Source organism: Punica granatum, chromosome 8 (genome assembly GCF_007655135.1).
Source record: "Punica granatum isolate Tunisia-2019 chromosome 8, ASM765513v2, whole genome shotgun sequence".
Taxonomy (NCBI): Eukaryota; Viridiplantae; Streptophyta; class Magnoliopsida; order Myrtales; family Lythraceae; genus Punica; species Punica granatum.
The window spans coordinates 2645315-2665374 of NC_045134.1; the positions used below are offsets into that span (position 1 = coordinate 2645315).

At 42.3% G+C, this 20060-nt stretch overlaps 4 protein-coding genes across 15 annotated transcripts; 2 read left to right on the top strand and 2 right to left on the bottom strand.

Annotated features, from left to right (window-relative positions):
• The first annotated feature begins 811 nt into the window (after nucleotides 1–811).
• Nucleotides 812–3704, top strand: LOC116189590 (zinc finger CCCH domain-containing protein 47). 2 transcript variants are annotated; one of them, XM_031519308.1, is made up of 2 exons: nucleotides 812–926; nucleotides 1501–3704. In XM_031519308.1, the coding sequence occupies exon 2, from the start codon at nucleotides 1511–1513 to the stop codon at nucleotides 3353–3355; it is 1845 nt and encodes a 614-aa protein (XP_031375168.1). In that variant the 5' UTR covers nucleotides 812–926; nucleotides 1501–1510; the 3' UTR covers nucleotides 3356–3704. The 2 variants fall into 2 exon arrangements, with proteins under 2 accessions (XP_031375168.1, XP_031375167.1); XM_031519307.1 differs by having other exon boundaries at nucleotides 851–1015.
• A 1556-nt stretch (nucleotides 3705–5260) lies between these two features.
• Nucleotides 5261–7520, top strand: LOC116189592 (N-(5'-phosphoribosyl)anthranilate isomerase 1, chloroplastic-like). Of its 4 annotated transcripts, none has more exons than XM_031519312.1 (6): nucleotides 5261–5420; nucleotides 5670–5861; nucleotides 5945–6004; nucleotides 6240–6604; nucleotides 6691–6854; nucleotides 7079–7520. In XM_031519312.1, exons 4-6 carry the CDS (start codon nucleotides 6374–6376, stop codon nucleotides 7302–7304), a joined length of 621 nt encoding a protein of 206 aa, XP_031375172.1. In that variant the 5' UTR covers nucleotides 5261–5420; nucleotides 5670–5861; nucleotides 5945–6004; nucleotides 6240–6373; the 3' UTR covers nucleotides 7305–7520. The 4 variants fall into 4 exon arrangements, with proteins under 4 accessions (XP_031375172.1, XP_031375174.1, XP_031375173.1 ...); XM_031519314.1 differs by having other exon boundaries at nucleotides 5670–5838; XM_031519313.1 differs by having other exon boundaries at nucleotides 5266–5399.
• A 34-nt stretch (nucleotides 7521–7554) lies between these two features.
• LOC116189591 (omega-3 fatty acid desaturase, chloroplastic-like) lies at nucleotides 7555–10264 on the bottom strand. Its single transcript, XM_031519310.1, has 8 exons — nucleotides 9606–10264; nucleotides 9383–9472; nucleotides 9206–9272; nucleotides 9017–9109; nucleotides 8652–8837; nucleotides 8484–8564; nucleotides 8250–8387; nucleotides 7555–7987 (listed from the first exon to the last, which is right to left on the bottom strand). The coding sequence occupies exons 1-8, from the start codon at nucleotides 10055–10057 to the stop codon at nucleotides 7802–7804; spliced, it is 1293 nt and encodes a 430-aa protein (XP_031375170.1). The 5' UTR covers nucleotides 10058–10264; the 3' UTR covers nucleotides 7555–7801.
• A 1111-nt stretch (nucleotides 10265–11375) lies between these two features.
• LOC116188258 lies at nucleotides 11376–19516 on the bottom strand. Of its 8 annotated transcripts, none has more exons than XM_031517500.1 (24): nucleotides 19326–19516; nucleotides 18625–18743; nucleotides 18361–18445; nucleotides 18116–18169; nucleotides 17875–17966; nucleotides 17685–17788; nucleotides 17010–17085; nucleotides 16398–16857; nucleotides 15598–15933; nucleotides 15292–15501; nucleotides 15080–15178; nucleotides 14791–14863; nucleotides 14261–14388; nucleotides 13892–14177; nucleotides 13597–13805; nucleotides 13382–13506; nucleotides 13079–13196; nucleotides 12880–12935; nucleotides 12699–12792; nucleotides 12434–12635; nucleotides 12279–12347; nucleotides 12093–12205; nucleotides 11946–12008; nucleotides 11376–11803 (listed from the first exon to the last, which is right to left on the bottom strand). In XM_031517500.1, the coding sequence occupies exons 1-24, from the start codon at nucleotides 19383–19385 to the stop codon at nucleotides 11693–11695; spliced, it is 3342 nt and encodes a 1113-aa protein (XP_031373360.1). In that variant the 5' UTR covers nucleotides 19386–19516; the 3' UTR covers nucleotides 11376–11692. The 8 variants fall into 8 exon arrangements, with proteins under 8 accessions (XP_031373360.1, XP_031373359.1, XP_031373357.1 ...); XM_031517499.1 differs by having other exon boundaries at nucleotides 15080–15193; XM_031517497.1 differs by having other exon boundaries at nucleotides 12434–12623; nucleotides 15080–15208.
• Between the last annotated feature and the right edge of the window lie 544 nt (nucleotides 19517–20060).

Here is a 20060-nt window from a genome sequence, read left to right on the forward strand (position 1 = left end):
CTTGGGCTTGGGCTAGGGCTAGCGCTAGCGATAGAATTTCTGCCCTCTTCGGGATGACCGCCTACCGATCGAGGCGGTTAGATATTTTGGCGCGGGCGGGACCCACGCCACTGCATTTGCATTTGCATTTGCATCTGCATCTCATTTGCATTTCATTTCATGCAAAGAAACAAAGGGGAAGCAAACAAAGTTGGATCGCCGATTGACAGAACGGACGTCCACCTTCGAAGAAAAGTCCTCAACTTCTTTTTCTCTTCCTTTTTAATAATTATTCTTCGATCACGTCCCTACTTTATTTGATTAAAACTAATTCTATCGTCAGCTCGGTCCGATCATAAAGTATTCCTATTCTGCTACAACTATAAATATAGTAAACTAATAATTTATACCTAAATAGATCGATGTTATATCAAATTTAATTTATTAAATGTACATCATATTATCAATTATGTCTGTCTGTCATTAAAAGTTCGGCGGAATCATCTGATAGAAGGGATAATATGATGTACATTTAATAGGATAAGGTTAAAATTGATTAAAAAAATAAAAAATAATACCACATTAGATATTTCCGTTTACTATTGAATGACTTATTTCATCTGATATTTATTTAATCTATCAATATTTTATTTGATGTAAAAAATTTTTTCAGATCCGATTAATATCAATCTCTCTATTACCAAAATGTTAATTTACTCTGTTCATAAATCCGGTTGTCCTAAAATCCAATCACTGTCGCAGCCGGGAAACAGCCCAGAAAGAAAGCAAGAAAAAGGAAAAAAAAAAAGAAAAAAACATCTCTGCCCCTCTCTTTCCTCTCTCTCTCTCTCTCTCTCTCTCTCTCTCTCTCTCTCTCGTGGAAGAATCGCATAAAAGGCCCCATTGGGCACCCTTTTTCGGAGTTCACCTCATTCCTTCAATCTGAGGTCTCTCCCCGGTCTCTGTATTCCAAAACTTACAATTTCAGCTCATATCTACTCTGCTTTGCTTGCTCTGCCTCATAACCCCGAGAACGGTACGATTTTTAGGGAGTCTGTCTCTGATTTTGTTGGGTTATATCCGGTCCTTCTGTTCTGCTGGATGAACAATCTTCTGGGGTTACTTGTTCTTTGAATTTTATTAATGGGCTTTGCTTCTTGAGAATTTTTGGGATTAAAGTTCCAATATTTATGTTTTGGTTTACTTGTTTGGACCTGTTCTTCGGAGGAAATGAATTATTTTTGTTCGATTATTGGAGGAGACGATGTCTCCTGGTGACCAAGTCGTCGAGTTCGTGGATTGAGATTGACCCGTTGAGGATTCTTTATTGAATAGACTAGACCTTAATTTAGTATTTATCGGGCATTAAGAATAGGGTTAGGAGACAGCATGACATGGTTTTTTAGTGTTCATACGCACGCTGTTCTTATTGAAATGCTATTAGTCCTTGGTTATTTGTTTGGGCGGCTCACTCTGCTTGGAACCCCTTATTAATCTATTATCTTGTTTGTTAATTTGCAGAAACTCAGACATGTGCAGCGGTTCGAAGAGCAAACTCTGCCCTTCTGATTTTTCCATGGAAGGTGGATCCCTGAATGATCGGATTCCCTGTAGATGCTCGGTCTTGCTTGAGCTCGCTGCATCCAATGATCTTGCAGCCTTCAAGCGGGAGGTTGAAGACGAGGGCTGTGATGTTGATGAGCCTTGCTTTTGGTATGGAAGAAAAATCGGCTCGAGGAAGATGGGGTTCGAGGAGAGAACCCCTCTTATGATTGCTTCCATGTTTGGTAGCCTCGATGTCTTGAAGTATATTCTCGGCACGGGCAAAGCTGATGTGAACAGGGCTTGTGGGTCTGACAAGGCGACCGCTCTCCGCTGTGCTGTTGTGGGCGGGTCTCATGGCTCAATCGAGGCCGTCAAGCTCTTGCTTGATTCATCTGCAGACCCTTACAGCGTTGACTCCAATGGGAATAAGCCTGTTGATCTGGTTGGGTTGGTATTAACGCCATCTAGGAGGAAAGCCTTGAAATTGTTGTTCAAGGGTGAAGGCTTTGCTGGCGAAGATAAGCCGATGATAGCAACTCCGGAGAAGAAAGAGTATCCAGTTGATGTCCCGTTGCCTGATATTAATAATGGGATTTACAGCTCTGATGAGTTCAGGATGTATACTTTTAAGGTGAAGCCTTGCTCGAGGGCTTACTCCCATGATTGGACCGAGTGCCCCTTCGTTCACCCTGGAGAGAATGCGAGAAGGCGGGACCCTAGGAAGTACCCTTACAGCTGTGTCCCCTGCCCTGATTTTCGGAAAGGATCATGTCCTAAGGGAGATGCCTGCGAGTATGCTCACGGGGTCTTCGAGTCGTGGCTCCACCCAGCCCAGTACAAGACCCGGCTCTGCAAGGATGAAACAGGCTGTGCCCGAAAGGTTTGCTTCTTTGCCCACAAGCCTGAGGAGCTACGACCTGTGTATGCATCCACAGGCTCGGCCCTACCCTCACCCAAGTCATTTTCGCCTCCGTTGTCTCCCAGGGCGAGCCCGAAGAGTATGGGCCTCTGGCATACCCCACCGGCTCTGCAGCTCTCTGGCAGTCGGCTTAAGACAGGCTTGTCCTCTCGGGACTTGGATTTGGAAATGGACCTTCTCAGTCTCGAGAATAACCAGTTTTTGGAAGAGATCTCTCGTCTCTCCTCGCCCTCTTACTCAAACAAGGACTTCTCAAGAATCGGAGACTTGAAGCCGACCAACTTTGAGGACTCCCTCAGGTCTCTCGATCCCACTGTCCTGTCGCAGCTGCAGGGGCTCCCGATGACTAATAACAGCGCTCATTCTGCTGCCCACATGCAGTCCCCGGTTGGCGTTCAGATGCGCCAGAACATGTCCCAGTTCCGCCAGAGTAACTTCCCATCATCTCCCGTGAGGAAGACTTCTCCTTTTGGGTTTGATTCATCCAGTGCTGTGGCAACAGCTGTGATGAACTCCCGGTCAGCAGCTATGACAAAGAGGAGCCAGAGCTTCATAGACCGTGGGGCCTCCACTCAAGGGCCATTTGGGAATGCGAATTCGATGGCTCAGTCCAATCTTTCTGGCTGGGGCTCTCCTGATGGGAAGCTGGACTGGGGTGTCCGAGGGGATGAGCTTAATAAGCTTAGGAAGTCTTACTCATTCGGGATTAGGGACACCAATAACTCCATTAACAGGGCAGACTTTTCCGATGAGCCTGATGTGTCGTGGGTGAATTCCCTGGTGAGAGACGTCCCTCAGGGAGAGCGCGGGATGGAAAAGCAGCGGAGCAGTAATGGAACGGGGAATCACGTAATGGCTCTGCCCTGGGGGGTGGATCAGCTGTACATAGAGCAGGAGCAGACGGTGGCTTAAAAGAGCCTGCTGCCGCAGTTCGCTCTGGCTAACAACGAGCTAATCAGTTCTCATATTCTTTGTATTCTTGTATACGTTTGTACCGATCGATACATTGCATCTTTATAGGTATAAAGTAGAAGCGAAACTCTGCTACTTAAAGAATTGCTGAGGGATTAGTCGAAGAAGCTGGACGAAGTCGGGATTCTTTTGTTGCCGATATAATACATTGCTCAATCCTGCAAGAGGATTTGCGAGTAGTGAGGGTGTAGGGGGATAAATAATTTCCTTTGTTGTGTAGTCCGACGACGATGATGTCGTTTGAGAGACAATTATAGCTGAAATAATCGTACTTACATTTTCTTGGCTACTGTGTTCTACTCGATGCTATGACTCACATTCGACTTGGATAATTTTGAGCTTGAAACGAAGTAATTCATGTAGTTCACTGCAGTCGTGAATTACGGGTACGGTACCGTCCTGTTCTCTGGTCGGTTTTAGCCTTCATCGCCTCGAGTTTTTCATTTGGCCTCGAAGGGATGTCCAATTGTCATGAGAACTGGTATCTGAGTATACTCGTATCGCATTCGACATTCGATTTCTCGGAGTCGGATGAATTACAGCCTTAACTAGGCCCTGCCAATAAAAGAGAAGAAGACATGGGAATTAAATCAGATTATTAAGACGCCATCCTGGACCCGAACAATCATCAATTAGATTATGTTTGTTAATGTAATTAATTATTGATGTTGTTATTATCGGCTTTTTTGTCTTCATTTTATTATATTATTTTGTTTTCTGGTTACGGGGAAAAGTCATAAAAATATAATGTCGTTGTCATCACCGTCCAAAGAACAGGATAGGCATGGACTTCGTTGGTTGTTTCCTCTGACAGTGATTGCCACATCATATCATAACATAATATAATTCAAGAGGTTCCAGGAGGTCTAGCGCAATGTTTCTCTCTTCATCTTTCTTTCGTATTGTTCGGCTTACGAGGGATATCCATAGATCCGTCAATTTAAACGAGAAGGAATGATAAATGATGAATTTTATTGCCGAGAATATAACATTAAAACCTCTTATTTCTCGATGAAAATTTATGTCACTGCGCTGCACACTCCCTTCTAAGTTCGTCGAAGCAATTAAATTCTCTGCGAAGACTCTTGGGGATTGGAATTATCGACAGTTGGACTTTTATGGGTGGTAGAAAAATCAACGATGGGGACTGTGTTCCCCAATATCTAAAATCTAATCACGCCCGGGCCCCAGTCCACTCTTTATATTTGTCGTTTGCCTTCATCCCTGTCGTTTTTAATTTTCCTAAAGATTGATGAGTGACTCACAGCCGCCCACAAACTTTTTCCACAAAACCATTATTGTACCATACCCTTCCCTCGAAGATTCTCCGCCCCGTCCCCCACGGAACCTATTCGGATTCGGATTCGGATTCGGCCTTTTTACAGTTAAAAGTTTTTATGAAAAATCGTATCGATACTTCATATGGTTTGCTCAACTGTGTCGTTGCTACGAGCATTGAAAGTCCATAAGAGGAAATTGTTTATTATATCCGTCACATGTGCGGCCGATGCAAATATTCCTTGTCTGTTTTACATGAAGGAAAGCTATTATTTGCAAAGAGAACAGAAAACCAAAAACGTCGTTCCGCGTTTCATACGGCATTTTGATAATTTTGTTCTTGCGTTTTTTGCTGGGTTCGGGTTGAGAAATCCTTTCAGCCCGAATTACATAGCCCGGCCCATGAATTGTTGGGCTTTCTGGGGAAAATAATCAGGCCCGTTTTGGATGCACATAGGCCCAACCACGGAGCCTGGAAAAATCCGACAGCGTCGTTTCCCTACTCTTTTTTTTTTTTTTTTTTTTTCTCTCTCTTGGTAACTAAGGGAAAAAGGAAAACACGTGTTTTCCCTTTTCCGTTTTCCTGTTTTTGGTAACTTTAAGGAAAAGGAAAAACGATAAATCTACCGAAGAGCTCAGGTTGCGCAGCGTTTCAGTCATTTGACACAGTACGGCGTGTTTGTTTCTCGTCTTTTCTCCCCGGCAGGTCAGCACAACATGCTCACAGGTCTCTCTCTCTCTCTGCGTCTACGTGTTGCTGTGGCGAAGTTCTTGTTTATGCTGCACACGAACTGTTTGCTGAATGCTCTCAGACAGAGCTGTCTGGATGAAAATCCTGAGGCGCTGATCATCTGACTTTCTTTGTCCATTCGCAGTCTCTTTTCTCTGTGTCATTTTGAACGTGTGTTGATGGCTTTGGAGATTTGTTTGACGACAAGAAATTATCTGCCCCTTGAGTCCTTTTTTTTTTTTTTAGCATTTCAAAGCAAAAAGAGACGCCCTTTCCTTCGAGCTCGGCAGGGCAGAACGTGGGCATTGTGTTTCTTGGTCCGTGCACTGCCCCGTTGGTCATTGGTGTGCTGGTAGCTCTTTGTCTCAGAGCAGCTGACATCTTCGGTGGTGGATAAATATCGATTCTTGGACTTGTATCTTCTCCTGATGTAGCTTTGTATGAATTTTGCCTTACCTATAATGCAATTGTACGGTTACTTTCGCTGATTGTTACGTGATCTGTTGTCTTCGTCCTCTCAGGATTAGCTGCTGGATCTTTTCAGTCCAAGTTTGTGATCCCACAAAAGAGTCAAATAAGAGGTACGCATTGTCCCGCCTTACTCTTTTGTATTTCTTCGAATTGTATGCTTTTACATTCTAGCAAATGATGACCTCGGCTTAGGTCTGAGTTTGAAGTGGGAAAGGAAAAAAAATTATGGCTTTGAACTAGCTTGCTAATGTTTTGACCCTATGGGCTTTTTCTTTGTGCCTCGTGATGGGAACCTGAAACAGACATCTTCCGTTTGTTGTTTCTCAACCATCTCCTTTTGTGAAGGTGGGAAGGTGTTCCACGGTGGCTCATTAAGGCCGCCCCTTATTTCCAAGAGGAATATCTCGTGCGCTCTTTCTCAATCTGATGATGCCTTCACTACTTACAAGGACCAAGAGAAAAGCCGGACTAAGGTTAAGATGTGTGGAATTACATCCCCTAGGGATGCCGCTATGGCAGCGGAAGCGGGAGCTGATTATATTGGGATGATTATCTGGCCCAACTCAAAACGTTCGGTATCACTCCCCACTGCAAAGGAAATCTCTAAGGTTGCAAGGGAACATGGGGCACTTCCTGTCGGAGTCTTTGTGGATGATGATGCAGAGACAATATTAAGGGCTTCTGATGAAGCTAATCTCGAACTTGTTCAGGTAATTTGTTTATAGGTTTTGACGAATGTGTGAGCATCCATAAGAGTGAAAATGGACTTTTTCTTTAATAAAGCAATATGCTGCAGCTTCATGGAGATGGTTCCCGTGCTGCATCTCCTGTTTTAGTAAAAGAAAGAAGAATAATTTACGTTCTTCACGCAAATGAAGAAGGTGACCTGGTGAATCAGATCTCAGAGGGGGAATCTTCCCTATACAACTGGATTCTTGTAGATAGCGCGAAAGGTGGCAGGTGAGAGCATGTTAATCTAATCTTCATTTTTTTTTTGTCTTTTTATTTGACGCGTGATAGCGAAGATTATCATAGACTGTTACTAACAAATTCACCAATAATTATTATCTTGATATCTGAAGCTTATTCATCTGTAGCTAAGCGAATTCGTTATAGTTCTGATTGGCATTTCTCTTGGTTCCTAAAATTAAGTACTCGTGGTTAATATTATCAATTAATTCCAGTGGCAAAGGATTTAACTGGGCACAGTTCAAGCTACCAAGAAGTAGAAGCAAGCACGGATGGCTTTTAGCAGGAGGAATAAATCCCGAGAATGTTTCTGAAGCTCTCTCTATTCTCAAACCCGATGGGATCGATGTTAGCAGTGGAATTTGTGGTTCAGACGGAATAAACAAGGATCAGCTTCGGATATCGTCTTTCATGACTGCGGTACGCTCTATGCACCAATAATGCACTTCTCACAAGGCAAAAAATCATTGGAGAAACCTCGCTGTAATAACAAATCAAACTGGTGTAAGTCCAGTTTCTTGTCAACTTCGCATTGAACCAACATTCTTGTCTCTCAGTTCATTCACGATTCAATTGCTTGTACATTGTCTTAAACCGTGTACTGTGTATCATGTAAGAGTTGGCTCTCTGGAAGGTGATAACGGTACTTGTGAATAATCATTTGCTTGCTGACAGAACAACCTAGAGAAGGTTTTCTTAGAAATATTGCCTATATGTTATATTCTTCAATAGAACTTTTCGTACTCTTAGCAGTGGAATCATACAGCTATATATTATCTCGATGACAAAGAGGGTTATGAATTTTTCGGTTTTGCACCGCTTCTCCATTGCTGGAAGGAGAGAAAATGAATTGGGAAGGAGAAAATGGGTTCTCCAGGGTTTCAATATCAGTCAATGATTGGTTGAAGAGAATGCTTAGTTCTCCCTGGCATCGGACTTCATTTTGAGCTCTCAGACCCAAAAAGCTGAGGATCCCTTTGGTAATAGACGACATCCCCAGAATCGCTCACATAATGATCTTCCTTCATGCTCTTTAGTAGGACTCCAAGCAGGTGAAATGGGAGAGGTCCTGATTTCTTCGGCTCCTTGTAGTACTTCCCGAGCACCGGCTTAGCTGCTTCTGTCTGTTAAAATGTTGAACAAACCCACATCATTAGTACTAGCAAAGATAAGGAAGATATCTTCATAAACTGCACAGCCATCAGGTCACTTCCGGTTTAGGCCGGTTTCCTTGGGAGAGAGGTTGTTTCAGGTTAGTTCTTGTGCACAATGGCCCATGTACAGGAACTGGTTTGGCTGCATGGCCGTTGCTCGCTTGAATCGGCCAGTCTGATCCAATCGAGGAAAGTGATGTTTCAGGTGCAAGAAGTTGATGGGAGTACTCACAGCCTCGATCAAGTGGTAGTGAGGGATTTGAGGGAAGAGATGGTGAATCACGTGGGTCCCAATGTCATGGTGGATGTTGTTGATCCATCCGTAGTCTCTATCAAGCGTTGTGAGGCCTCCTCTTAGGTAGCTCCACTCCTACAAAATGAACATTCATAAAAGGGGGGTGGGGGGGGAATTCAAAAACTCAGCGCTCTCATCGATCCCCGGTCGCAAAGAGAGCAAAGACTATACCTGACCACGGTACCAAGGCAGCTTATCATCATGCCCGTGGTGGTGCAGATAAGTTACCACATCCAACCATGCCACGAATAACTACATTTTCGACATGAAATCGAGGCAGTTAATAACGGTAGGACGGGAACCGAAAGATAACTGTTGAGTAGTCTGGGGCCTACTTACCCAATAGGGAACCCCATAGAGCTTAAGCAGCTGAATGGGGCCCATGACAAAGGAGAGGTATCCAAGAAGAGCCACCATAGCCGCCCAGCAGGCTGTGGACGTTATGATATCTTTCCTCTCGTTCCGTCCAAAGAGGTCGCTGTTCGGGTCGAAATGTGAACCTTTCTTCCCCGGGCTCCGACCCCACTGCTCAAACCAAGACATCACAGCCACTTAAAAATTTAGCTATGCATATGTACAAGTATTATTATTTGAATTTATCATATTTTCGGTCTGAAAAACATCAAAAAAGTTACAGGTGTGGAACTAAGCAACTGTCGGGATCGACCTGGTGTTCATATTATGTATGGTGTATAAATTCTTACCAGATAGATGGGGTAGGCGAACATGGGGAAGGGCAGCGTGAATCTCAGCAGCCGAGTTGCGGTATCCAAGCTCTTGTATAGCTTCTCTGGCAGCTGACAGATACCGAAAAAGAAGAAGCAACATCTCAGATGCTGCTTTCGATGGGAGATAAGCTTTTACTTATCCGGGGGGATAAAGGGGGTACTTACAGGATGCCAAGATTCGTCGTTTTCGACGTGCCCATGATTCTGGTGGTGAGTCCTGTGGCTAATTCTCCTATAAGCAAGAAATCGGAGTGATCGAAACTTATTTTATTTATTTATTTATTTATTTTTGTTCATTATAAGCAAATGTGTATGAAAAGAAAACAAGACAAAGAGACTAACCAGCCGTGGTAGGGGACGAGGATCGAAGAATGCAGGAGATGCCCGACGAAGCTGTTCAGCTTTGGGTTATTGGAGAAGCTCCCGTGCCCACTGCAGACCCGAACGAGACAGATAAGCAAAACTTCAGGGGGCCAAATTGAGCCGACTAAAATTACAGGGACTAGATTGAAATTACAACCAAAGTGGCATTCTCTACTCCGTACAAAGGTACTATAGCACTCACCAGTCATGGCCAAGAACAAACAGGGCCCAGAACATGGTCCCCTGAGCAAACCAGTATAGAGGCCATACTGCCCAGTTGTTGAGATAAGCCGCAGCCGCCGCCATCCCAAACACGACGGCTACGTCCCTCACCACGTACAACGTCGACCTCCACGGGTCCTTCACCCAGCAGTGCTTGGGGATCGCGTCCCGGATGTCGGACAGCTTGAAGGGAGGCGGTGCACCCGGGTCGAAGAACTCACCCTCCCCCTCGCCGCCTCCTCCTGCGAGCTCCATCGGCGGGGAGTGGAGCGGTGCGCTCACATTGAGCGCCCAGCTTGTCCTCATCCTCAATGGGGAGGAGAGGCTGTGTTTAAGACTGACAGAGGATGGAGTCAACGGAAGAGTTGTTCTGTGGGGCTGAGGGTGGATTCTGGGCTTTAGGCTGCATTCTGAGAGGACCCAGCTGGCCATTGTTTCTCTGTCTTGCAGAGCTCGGAGAGAGAGAGGGAAGAGGAGAGGATATGATGAGGAAGAGGAGATAAGTGGAGAGCACTCCTCATCCACAACCCACTGGCCCCGAGTGCGGCTTCCCCTCTTGCTTGCTTGTCCTCTCCCCCTGTTATATTACCTTGTCAGGTCTTCATCTTCGTGTTGTGATGGTGATATATATTATATATAAGACATGTACGTATATAGATAGCTGCAAGAAATGTGATGTTCGTAATAAATGAAAATTTAAAAGAAAAAAAAAGAACTAACTTGGTTGGTTTGATAATTTCGTGTTCCCCTGGAGGACCGAAACCATGGGAACGGGTAGAGTCAGAAATATGTTTGACCTCAAATTTAAAGTTTCTTGACGGCGAGCCCCACACGTGCCAGCATGGAAGAATTGGCCGACGTGGTCAAATGTGGCTCCTAGAAGAAGAGGTTTTCAGGTGGTTGGTCATTCATCAAATGTAAGGCTACTCTTCATCCGGACTTAATTACACGATATCGCTGTTGCCTCCTCGTATTAATAAGTAGAAGAAAGGAGGTCGTAGTCTCAGATGTGAATCGGGCTTCATCCCGTACATTCGGAAGACAGATTAAGCTCGTTCTGAATCTGTCCGATGGAGATTTTTTGTAACCTCTGCAATTACGGAAGGAAATACTGAGGTTGACAGTAGCGTCGGTCGATGGAAGCTTTGTTGACAGTAGTGGCGAGGGAAGCTCGGAAGCAAAAGAGCAACATATATTAGGTCGTGCGACACGATATAAACAACCGGCATGAGTATTCTTCTCGAATATGTTTAACCATTTCTCAATCTGCCGTCCAAATGCTGTTGCAATTCCATCTTAGCAACAATGACTGATTTTCCAGAGTCAAAAGAGGGATTAGACTTATAAGCACGACCATCACATTGTGGTCGGCGGACATTAAGAAAATATTTACTCTACTGAATTGTTAATCTATCTTCCGACATGTCGTGGAACAAGCAATATATAGTCTACTCTATTGGCAGGAAAATCACTTCTGCCTGCCTCTCTCCTGATTATTTTTTCAATGGTGGATACACTATCAAAAACATTAAATAATTTTGCAGGGGGAAGTGGACCGATTAGAATTTTCGTTACTGAAAAATTATATATTTTAGACCTAATAGTGTAATTGTAACCAACCTCAAGGCTTAAGTGAGAAATCCCGATCCCCGCCGAAGACAAGGTGAATCTCAACCATTGGATCTGTGTGTCGAGAATATAAGATGTATGGAGAGGGTCCGGTGCTACAAAATGCCGGAGAAGCATTTTATGTCGTGAATGGCATCTTAAAGATCATTAGGCTTTTATTAAAGGGCAGACACAATCTGTACATATTATGATGGCGGAAGAGCCTCTTCACCGATGGAGAGGCTAAAAGTCGAAAAATGGAAAGTTTACACATATATCGAACATATTGCCACGTCCCCCAAAACCTGCTCGTGCCTCATGTTAGGACTATACATACAGAGGGGGAATAAATAGGTGAATAATATTTATACGAACAATACAGCAACATACGCTGATGGAAGATACCGGGGTGAAGGCGGGCTTCCGACAAGATGATCAAACGAGAGCTTGGAGAGGCTTCTAGAACATGTTCCACCATTTGCGGTTCTCCATTCGCCTGGCAAGTTCACCTGCCATGGACGCGAAGTCTTGAGCTCCATCCTGTAGCTCTTCAGTGCGTTCACGCATTTTCTGTTACATCAGAAGGTAAGTCACATAGAAGACATCAGCACCAAGATCCGAATAGCTGCGTCTGACCAGGAAGCAATCATAACTGCAATTTTTGGTCTAAAGAACTGATCAAATATCAAAGCTGTCCAAGAAGAAAGCCTACCTCGAGTTTTTCTCCACGTTCAGCCAGTTTATCCCGAGCTTGTGAAGCAGCTGCATGGGCATCCTGCATGATACGAGTGTGTCAGATTGGAGGAAGCTGTGAAAAGCAACGAAACTGTACCCAATGAATATTTCATTTTCAGTTTACCCCAGCAGGTGTCTTCCGATATTTGGCAACAATTTCTTCACGTGTTCTCATCCGAGGCTTTTCATATGTACTTGATCCTTCAAATAATCTTTCCTTCTCCGGCTTAATATCTGCTGAGAAGTAAAGCGATTGTTAGGTGTCCTCAAGTGCAGCATATCATAGCTCCGTAAGAGAATTATTGCTTACCTTTCGCATCCTTGTCAGGCTTTTGGTATGATGATGAAATGGTTACAGGTCCGTCAATATGGATGTCATCTGCAGGAGTTATGACAATCTTAGAAAAAAAGGCAGGACGGCGAGTAGAAGCAATGCAAACAGAGTTCCAGTAGCTGATGAAGAACCTATATTGAGTTCGATAACTTCTTGATCTGGTGTTGCATCAGTCGACGACCCTAAAGAAAGAGGCTTAGAGAATATGCTGTCCAAGTGTGCAGGATTTGTGCAATCGACTTTCATGAGACCCGAGTTGCTGTCCCCTTTCCCTTCAAGACTCCTGAGGACTGTGTCTAAAAGTCCACGAGCATTGGTGCCCTGTGGCAACAACTGCTCAAGTCAGAGACGGTCAGATGGACTTAGAGTAAAAGTGTACCCCTTATGAAGATGTACCTGGCTTTTCTTCCCATCAAGAGATGAATTAATGCTTGCATCTGCAGCAGCTGCAAGAACTTCATCGTGGAGGCAAGGCAAAGACTGCGGAATCCTGATCAAAGTATATAAAAAAATTTCAGTAACCTCAACCTTACATGCCACTGATGGTGCGGCTATTGTGAGCGAGAGAGAGAGAGACCTAAAGTTATTTTCAGAAGCCAAGAGAGAAATGCAAGCGAATTCACACCCATTGACCTGTAAAAGTAAAACAGCAAGATCAGTTAAAATTTGTAAAGGGGAAGCAGCAACATATCTAGGCATAATTGTCTAGTTTAATATGCCGGACATCCATTTCAATTTTGTTCTTAATAAACAAAAGTTATAGAAAAGGAATCAACCAGAGTAATTTGCCCATTCTCGGTGAAGGACAATGTCTTGTCCATGTTTGTCTTGAAGCTCCATCTCAGAAGTGACCCGAAAGAGCTTTCACATATTACTTCGAGATTGGGCAAAGACCTAGTCAATGAAATAAATTTCCAATTATTAAAAAAAGATAACCAAGAAAGCCCTTGAACTATGGGAATTCACTAGGACGCTGGAACAACTTAAACTAATTAGCACTCTCCATTGTGTTTTGAAGGGTTACGTACTTCACATCAAAAATAGATTGCGGAAAAAAGTGCAATAAGTAGGGAAGTTACCTTATTTCAAGCTCTCCAGTCTGATATAGAACAACTAGTGCATAATCTCTCTCATCTTTTCTCAAGATCATTGTCCAGGAGCATGGTTTTACCAGGTCAACTTTTTGAACAAAGTTATCATCAATCTGCGGTGCAGCTAGTTTATTAATTTTATGATACAATGGGAATATCAAGTTGTGATTGAGATACAATATAATAGATTAAAAGAATGGCACCTGAAAAGGAGACTTCAAAGCGTATAAAGTTATGGAGTCTTCACAACAGAGTAAAGCATATGACTTAATTCTCAGGCCAGCAGGTGCATCTTCACAGTAGGAGTCTTCGTCATGGATATTAGACCATTCAGGGCCTTCTTTTGCTTCAGTTCTTTTAGAAGAACTTGTATGAGTTTCACCTGACACTTCAGGTATGGGATAATTTCCTTCTGTAAAAAAGAAAAGAAGGAATATAATGATTTGTAGGAAGTTGAAATTGGAACTTTTGAAATCTAAATAAAGGGAAAAATCTTACCTATTAAATTCAGAGATATGGCAGTTGACTTCTTTTCAGGCCAGAAGGACTGAGACTCAATCAAATTGCCTTTGGCACTATCTAAGACAGCAATAGATACATCTTCGGTTAAAACAAATGTTACTGATTTTTCAGTGCTGTTCAGATCACTGGGTTCAGTGTCCCCTGGACTGTTCCTTTTAGAGTCTGAGAATGAATTCGCACATAGTGAAATAATGGCAGAAGAGCTGGAAATGGCATCTGTTAGATTTAAGAGCGATAATGCTGTAGTGTCAATCACCGCAACCTGGAAGAAGCAGCAGGAAAGGTCAATTACATCAGATTGAAATACTGGTGAATTGTATGTGAGGTTATACTAAAAATTATTACCTGGCCTGATTCAAATCCCACGAGAAGTCTGGTCCCAGAATTAGCAAAATCGATGGCACGAATAGGAGATTTGAGCAGAGAAAACAAAGCTATGCAACGAGGTCCATCTTCTTGCTGTACCTCATGAACTGAAACAAAATTGAATACCAATATTTGTTTAAAAGCAGCGACGACATTAAAGACCCAAAAAAAAAGAAAAAAAAAAGAGAAAATACATTTCCCACAGACTAGCATGACAATCATCACAACACACACACAAACACAGATATATACATAAACCAAGATCATCTAAAATTTATGAGAAAAAATTAATTTGCAGTCCGTTCGGTTTCCAGGGAATGGTGTAAAGAAATGTTCTACCAACTTCTGCATAATTGGAAGATCTATATAATATAAGCACTACATAGTTTCCTTTTGGCTACAACCCTTATCAGATTTATTTAAGATAGTCCTATCAGCATTATCATGATAACCATTAAACTCGTCAGAGTAGAAAAGAAAAGCTGTTAACAGGTAAGATGTTGATGTACCCTCTGTAACTGTTGCAGATACAACACGTAACCCTTCGGGGTCTGATGTACCAGCTAGGTTGTACAGGCGAACCTGCACATTCGCAGAAGAAGAATTATCAATTTAATGAAGTCGTGGTGTCGAGATCTATCTAGTTCTAAATATCCTTGAAATTCCTCCATTCAATTGGATTCAGTTGTCAACTGCTCCTATTGGAAAAAGACAGATTCGAGCCAAAGCACATGGTTTCATAAAACCGTATGAAGCATCGTGTTTGGTTTCAGTTGAGAAAGAGAAAGTAACTCTTACCAGGCCAAATTCATTTCCAACAGCCAGATATAAATTGATCGAGCAGATATCAAGTGCCGACACCGCTGCATTAGCATCTGCCATCTCAACATCTTTCACCTGAATCAAACATATCTCCATAAACAAACACTGCCCCCGTTCATTTACCAGATTAAGAGAAAATAGCTGTAATTGTAAATCTCAAAACAAAGACAGAAGCTCAACTCACTTACCTCAGGTTCTAAAACATAAATCTGGGAAAGAGCAGGAGATGTGGCATCCCATAAACGAACAGATCCATCTCGATACCCTGCTGCATATATTCTCTCAATATGATAATCTTCCATGAGAGGAAGTCGATTAGGAATTCCACCATATATAGGCCATCTTGTATCCCCATTTGTCAGATCATCTTCCATGCAACGTTTTGCAGCTTGGACTAACTAAATAATTGGAAAAAAGAAAAAGGAAAACTAAATTGTTAATGAGTGACAAAAGAATCTTTGAATAACAGATAGGCAGAAAAGATAAAAGAATACCTCATAGAGGGACTCTGAAAACTTCTCATCCTTGGGTACAGGACCAAGCTTGCTTACAGTCATTTGTGGCTCAACAGTAGGAACGGCCATTTCATATGGAAGTGGAGAAACTGTAGCTCTTCTTTCTTGATGAAATAAGGCAGAGAGACAGTCCTCATCATAAAAATGCAATTGACCAGGATTTGTCAATATAAGAGGGGAACTGCTGTGGACTCCCTCCCTTTCATCTGTAGGTGGTACCAACACCATATCCGCAAAAGAACCATTTAGTGTGATGTCAGTACGACCAACACATTTTACATTCTGTATTCCACGGGACCAATCGAGATTCAGAATCTGCCAAATGAGGAAGAAATAGCACATGAGAATCACCTTATTGGGCCTCCCTATATATGTACAAATATAGAAACTGTTTGTTCAATTCCCTGCGAGTTGCTTCTAAGCCTGAAAAGCTGACACGCGCCTGCACGTAACCTAAAATATGCTATCAGAAGCATGTTGCATAATCGGAGCCTTGATCCTTCTGAAATATGATGATTTATCAAGTGAGAAAATTTGTCTTCTATCTGGGTTTCCTATTACTTTTATTCTTTCATCGCAATCAGGTTTTTCGTGTTAAAGTCACAAGGTGATAGTACTTTTAAATGAGAAACCCTACATCAGAAAAGATCCTTAATCTTTAAAATCAACGATTTGTAGTATGACGGGTACTTAGAAAAAAGCAGCACTTTTATCATGCTAGAGAATGATGCATCTGAAAGATCATGCGGAAAAAAGGATATATGGAGTCCGATGCCTACCGTGAGAACTTCTTCAGAACCAATTTCAGCACCACCATAAACAAAGAGTTTGCCACCCTGAGTACCGCGTTCTCTGATGGCAGACCAATGTAAAATAATTACTGGAAGTCTTCTGTCACTTGATGATAACTGCAGCTTAACAGAGTCATTTGATGGTTTGGCAGCCTGCGGACTTTTGAGAAATGCAGAACTAGACAAGTTCCATAACATTATGTCACCATCTACATAGCCCACAGCAACAATGGATCCATCAGAGGATGCCCAGCAAAGAGAACTAATATCTTTGTCCATCTGCTCATCTTCAGATACATCCCCCACAGAATCACTTTTTGCCTCTTTAGACAGATCGATCACTGCCTGATCCTTCAATTGAATATCTTTACAGCTTTTAACTAACATCGCCTGATTTTGAGAGACATCCCAGAGTACAATCAGTCCGTGCTCATATGCAATCAGCAGTCTGTATTCACACAGAATCCTTCATTAGCATTATGTAGAGCAAACTAATTACATATGGCAATGCACTCCCTGCATGACGTCACTGATCTCTTCTATAAGAGCGACAAATTAACATGTACAAAGAAAAAAATGGAATAAATTATTCTATCTTACCTATTTCCCTCAGACAACGGCTGAGGAAGAACTCCAACAACAGATTTATGAGGAGGCACTGAAATAGCAGCTGCTTCTGATATACAAAGAGAAATATGGAATAAATTGCATGTAAGAACTTACAGAGCTAAAATTACAAGTTTAGTAAAACAAAAACTACCACACTGGCCTGTTCATATAATCAAGGTATCTTTGTGCATGCAATTGCTTCCTCGAGTAAACTCTTTTGTTGGCAACCAAAAGTGAATCTCTCCTCTATTAATTTTGTAATGCCAAATCATGCATACAAAGCAAAAGAAAGTGCATATGGAAGAGCTGACAATGAAACCTAAACTTTTGGTTTTAGCAGCTTGGACTTTGTTCAATCTACCCCATAGATCCCCTTTGGTTGCCTTTTAAGTTTCTGGGAAGTTGAATAGGTGGTGTTAGACCCTTATGACACGCATTATAGGGGGAAAGGTCGTTATGAGATTCTACCTTGACAATTCTTCTTTGCTCTATACTTAGATGCTCATTTGCTAGTTCTTGACATGCATCACTGGGCACTCATGTAGTCTATAGCAGACTAAACTTTTCTAAATCTACTGAAGTGCAGCAGTCTGCTTATAAATAAGCTAGAAAAGAAGTGACACAATTGTACAATAATTTAGAGAGTTTAGAACAAATGAGAGCTACCTGCAATAGATTCTGCAGGAACAAGGTAAGGGAGCTGGATAAGCTTTCGCTCGCCCACATCATACTTTAAGACACACACCAACCCATTCTCGTCTCCTACATACCTGAAGTGGATTCATAGTATCATGAGCTAAACATCCTAAGACAAATTAAGATGCAAAATTAATGGAAGTACTCAAGAGTATTATACATATAAGTGGTTCCACGAATAACCGAGAAAGCAGTTACATTGGAATCCCATTGCATGCTGCATGCAATATTCCGAAGCTTCAAATCCCAAACCTGCCAACAGGAAGAACCTATTAAAACAGTTAATATAACTCAGTTGTAAATATGGAAACTGGTAAGTAAGGAAACTAATAACTCAAGACAATTCAAAACGCAAAGTAATAATGTAGCTTGTAGAGAAATTCCATCGCATTCAGTTGTACCTGAATGTCGTTGTCATTTGAGATACTGGCCAGAAAACCCTGATTTTGCAGAAACTGTAAAGCAGCACACACCAGTTAGAAGCTCGAAAGATTTTCCATAAAGGGTGATGGTTTCGCCAATATATGGACAAAGATATTTCAGCAATTTAGAGGATATCTCCACCTCATAGGAAAATTTGGATATATAAAATCTAAAACAAGAAACTAAAAGTACAAAATAGATAGTAAAAAGGAACGTTGCAGACCTGTAGGTATTTGAAAGGCAACTGCTTTGGTGATACAAGAAGAGCTTCTATGTTATCCCCACCAACCACTTTAATCCTGCCATCCCTGCCATCTCAAAGACCAGAATATTAAACAAAAGAATGTAACATTACAACTGAGGACATGTATTCTCTGTTATGATGGTTTAACTCAATATTATTTCACAGTGTTTGCAACAGATCGGGTACTACAGGTTTAGATTACCTTGAAGCTTAATTGAATGAGAAAGAGAAGATATAACTTACAGTGTTCCCACAGCCAAAAGGCTTTGAATGGGATCAAAGGCAAGAACTGATGAAGTAGAAGGAATTCCATAGTGAAGAGTAACGCGAGGTTGCAGATCAACCGAGGAATTTTCACCTCCCTGAGACATTTGAGAATGATAAGAATTATAAACCCTGACTGAGGTTCAAGTCGAAGGGATGCAAGACAAGAAACACAATTAGGACAATTTCATCTGTCCCAACAACTAAAAACACTGAATTTACAGTCACTTATATCCACACCCACCTCAGAACTAACGAACTGATCAAATGGGTCGTAGAAATTACAGATAAGCAGTCGAATATATAAGAAAAATGTACACTATAATATATACGACTTGAATTTCATCTGGGGAGATGCTCAGCATCTCCATAATTCGATCAAGCGCAAAAGACACTATACACTGATGGGCACCAACGAAGCAAAATGAAAAATCTGAAATGCATCAGATCATTGCATACAGAAGCTGAGACAGCTGATCATATTAATTGGAATCGTCGACTCTGAAGATAAATCCACCTCAAACATCGCCTCCGTTCTACCAAAATGCAAACATAAGCTGGCAAGAGGCTCGAACATCATTCACGAACGTTTGAATATCGACTCCACGCGATTCGATGTGCTCCGAACATCGGAAGCTAAACGGTGTCCTCAACACCAGACAGATGGAAAAAGAGAGAACCTGAGGGGATTTCTGGTGAAGCTGCTGCGCGGCTTTCTGGAAGAAACGCTTCGCAAACATGGCGGAGTTCAATCTCAATTATCGAATTCTCAGCTCAGCTCCCCTAACCGAAACCAACGAGCGGATCCTTTCTGTTCTGTTCTGCAGACGCAGGCAGATGTCGTCTTCCTCTTCTTCTTCTTTGGATTTTTTTTTTTTCCCCCTTTTCTCCCCTCATTGGGAATTGTTAATATGATGGACGGTGACGGGAGGAAGTTGAGGTGATGAGGAATTCTCAGCCGTCTGATTTGGACGGCTGATCCATTCGTCAGGCCCATCTTAGAGGAAAGCATGGCCCACATGAAATGCTTCCCTCCGTCGATAAGACAAAATTAGATATTTGCCGGTTCAGCCCGTTCTCAGTTCAGGGTGGACCTTCCGGTTCGAGTTTGAGTGCAAAAGCTCATTTCTTCGTTCCGATGAAATCACTACGACACGTCCTCAACCTAATCCAATGAGAAAACTTTTTAACAACTCCATATCATTCTTTTGGGAAGTGCCCTCTCATGAGTTTCCACTTTCGTCCTCTCAAGTAAAGAGGTCTCAAGATATGAGCTAAACGATCTTTCAGTGCATGTTATTCTATTCTTTTAATCAAGAAATAATCCTTTTCCGAGTCATTATGAGAAATTTACCCTACTTAGGCCAGGGGCGTAGCCACATGGCCTCTAGGGGGCAATGTCCCCCATAAACTTT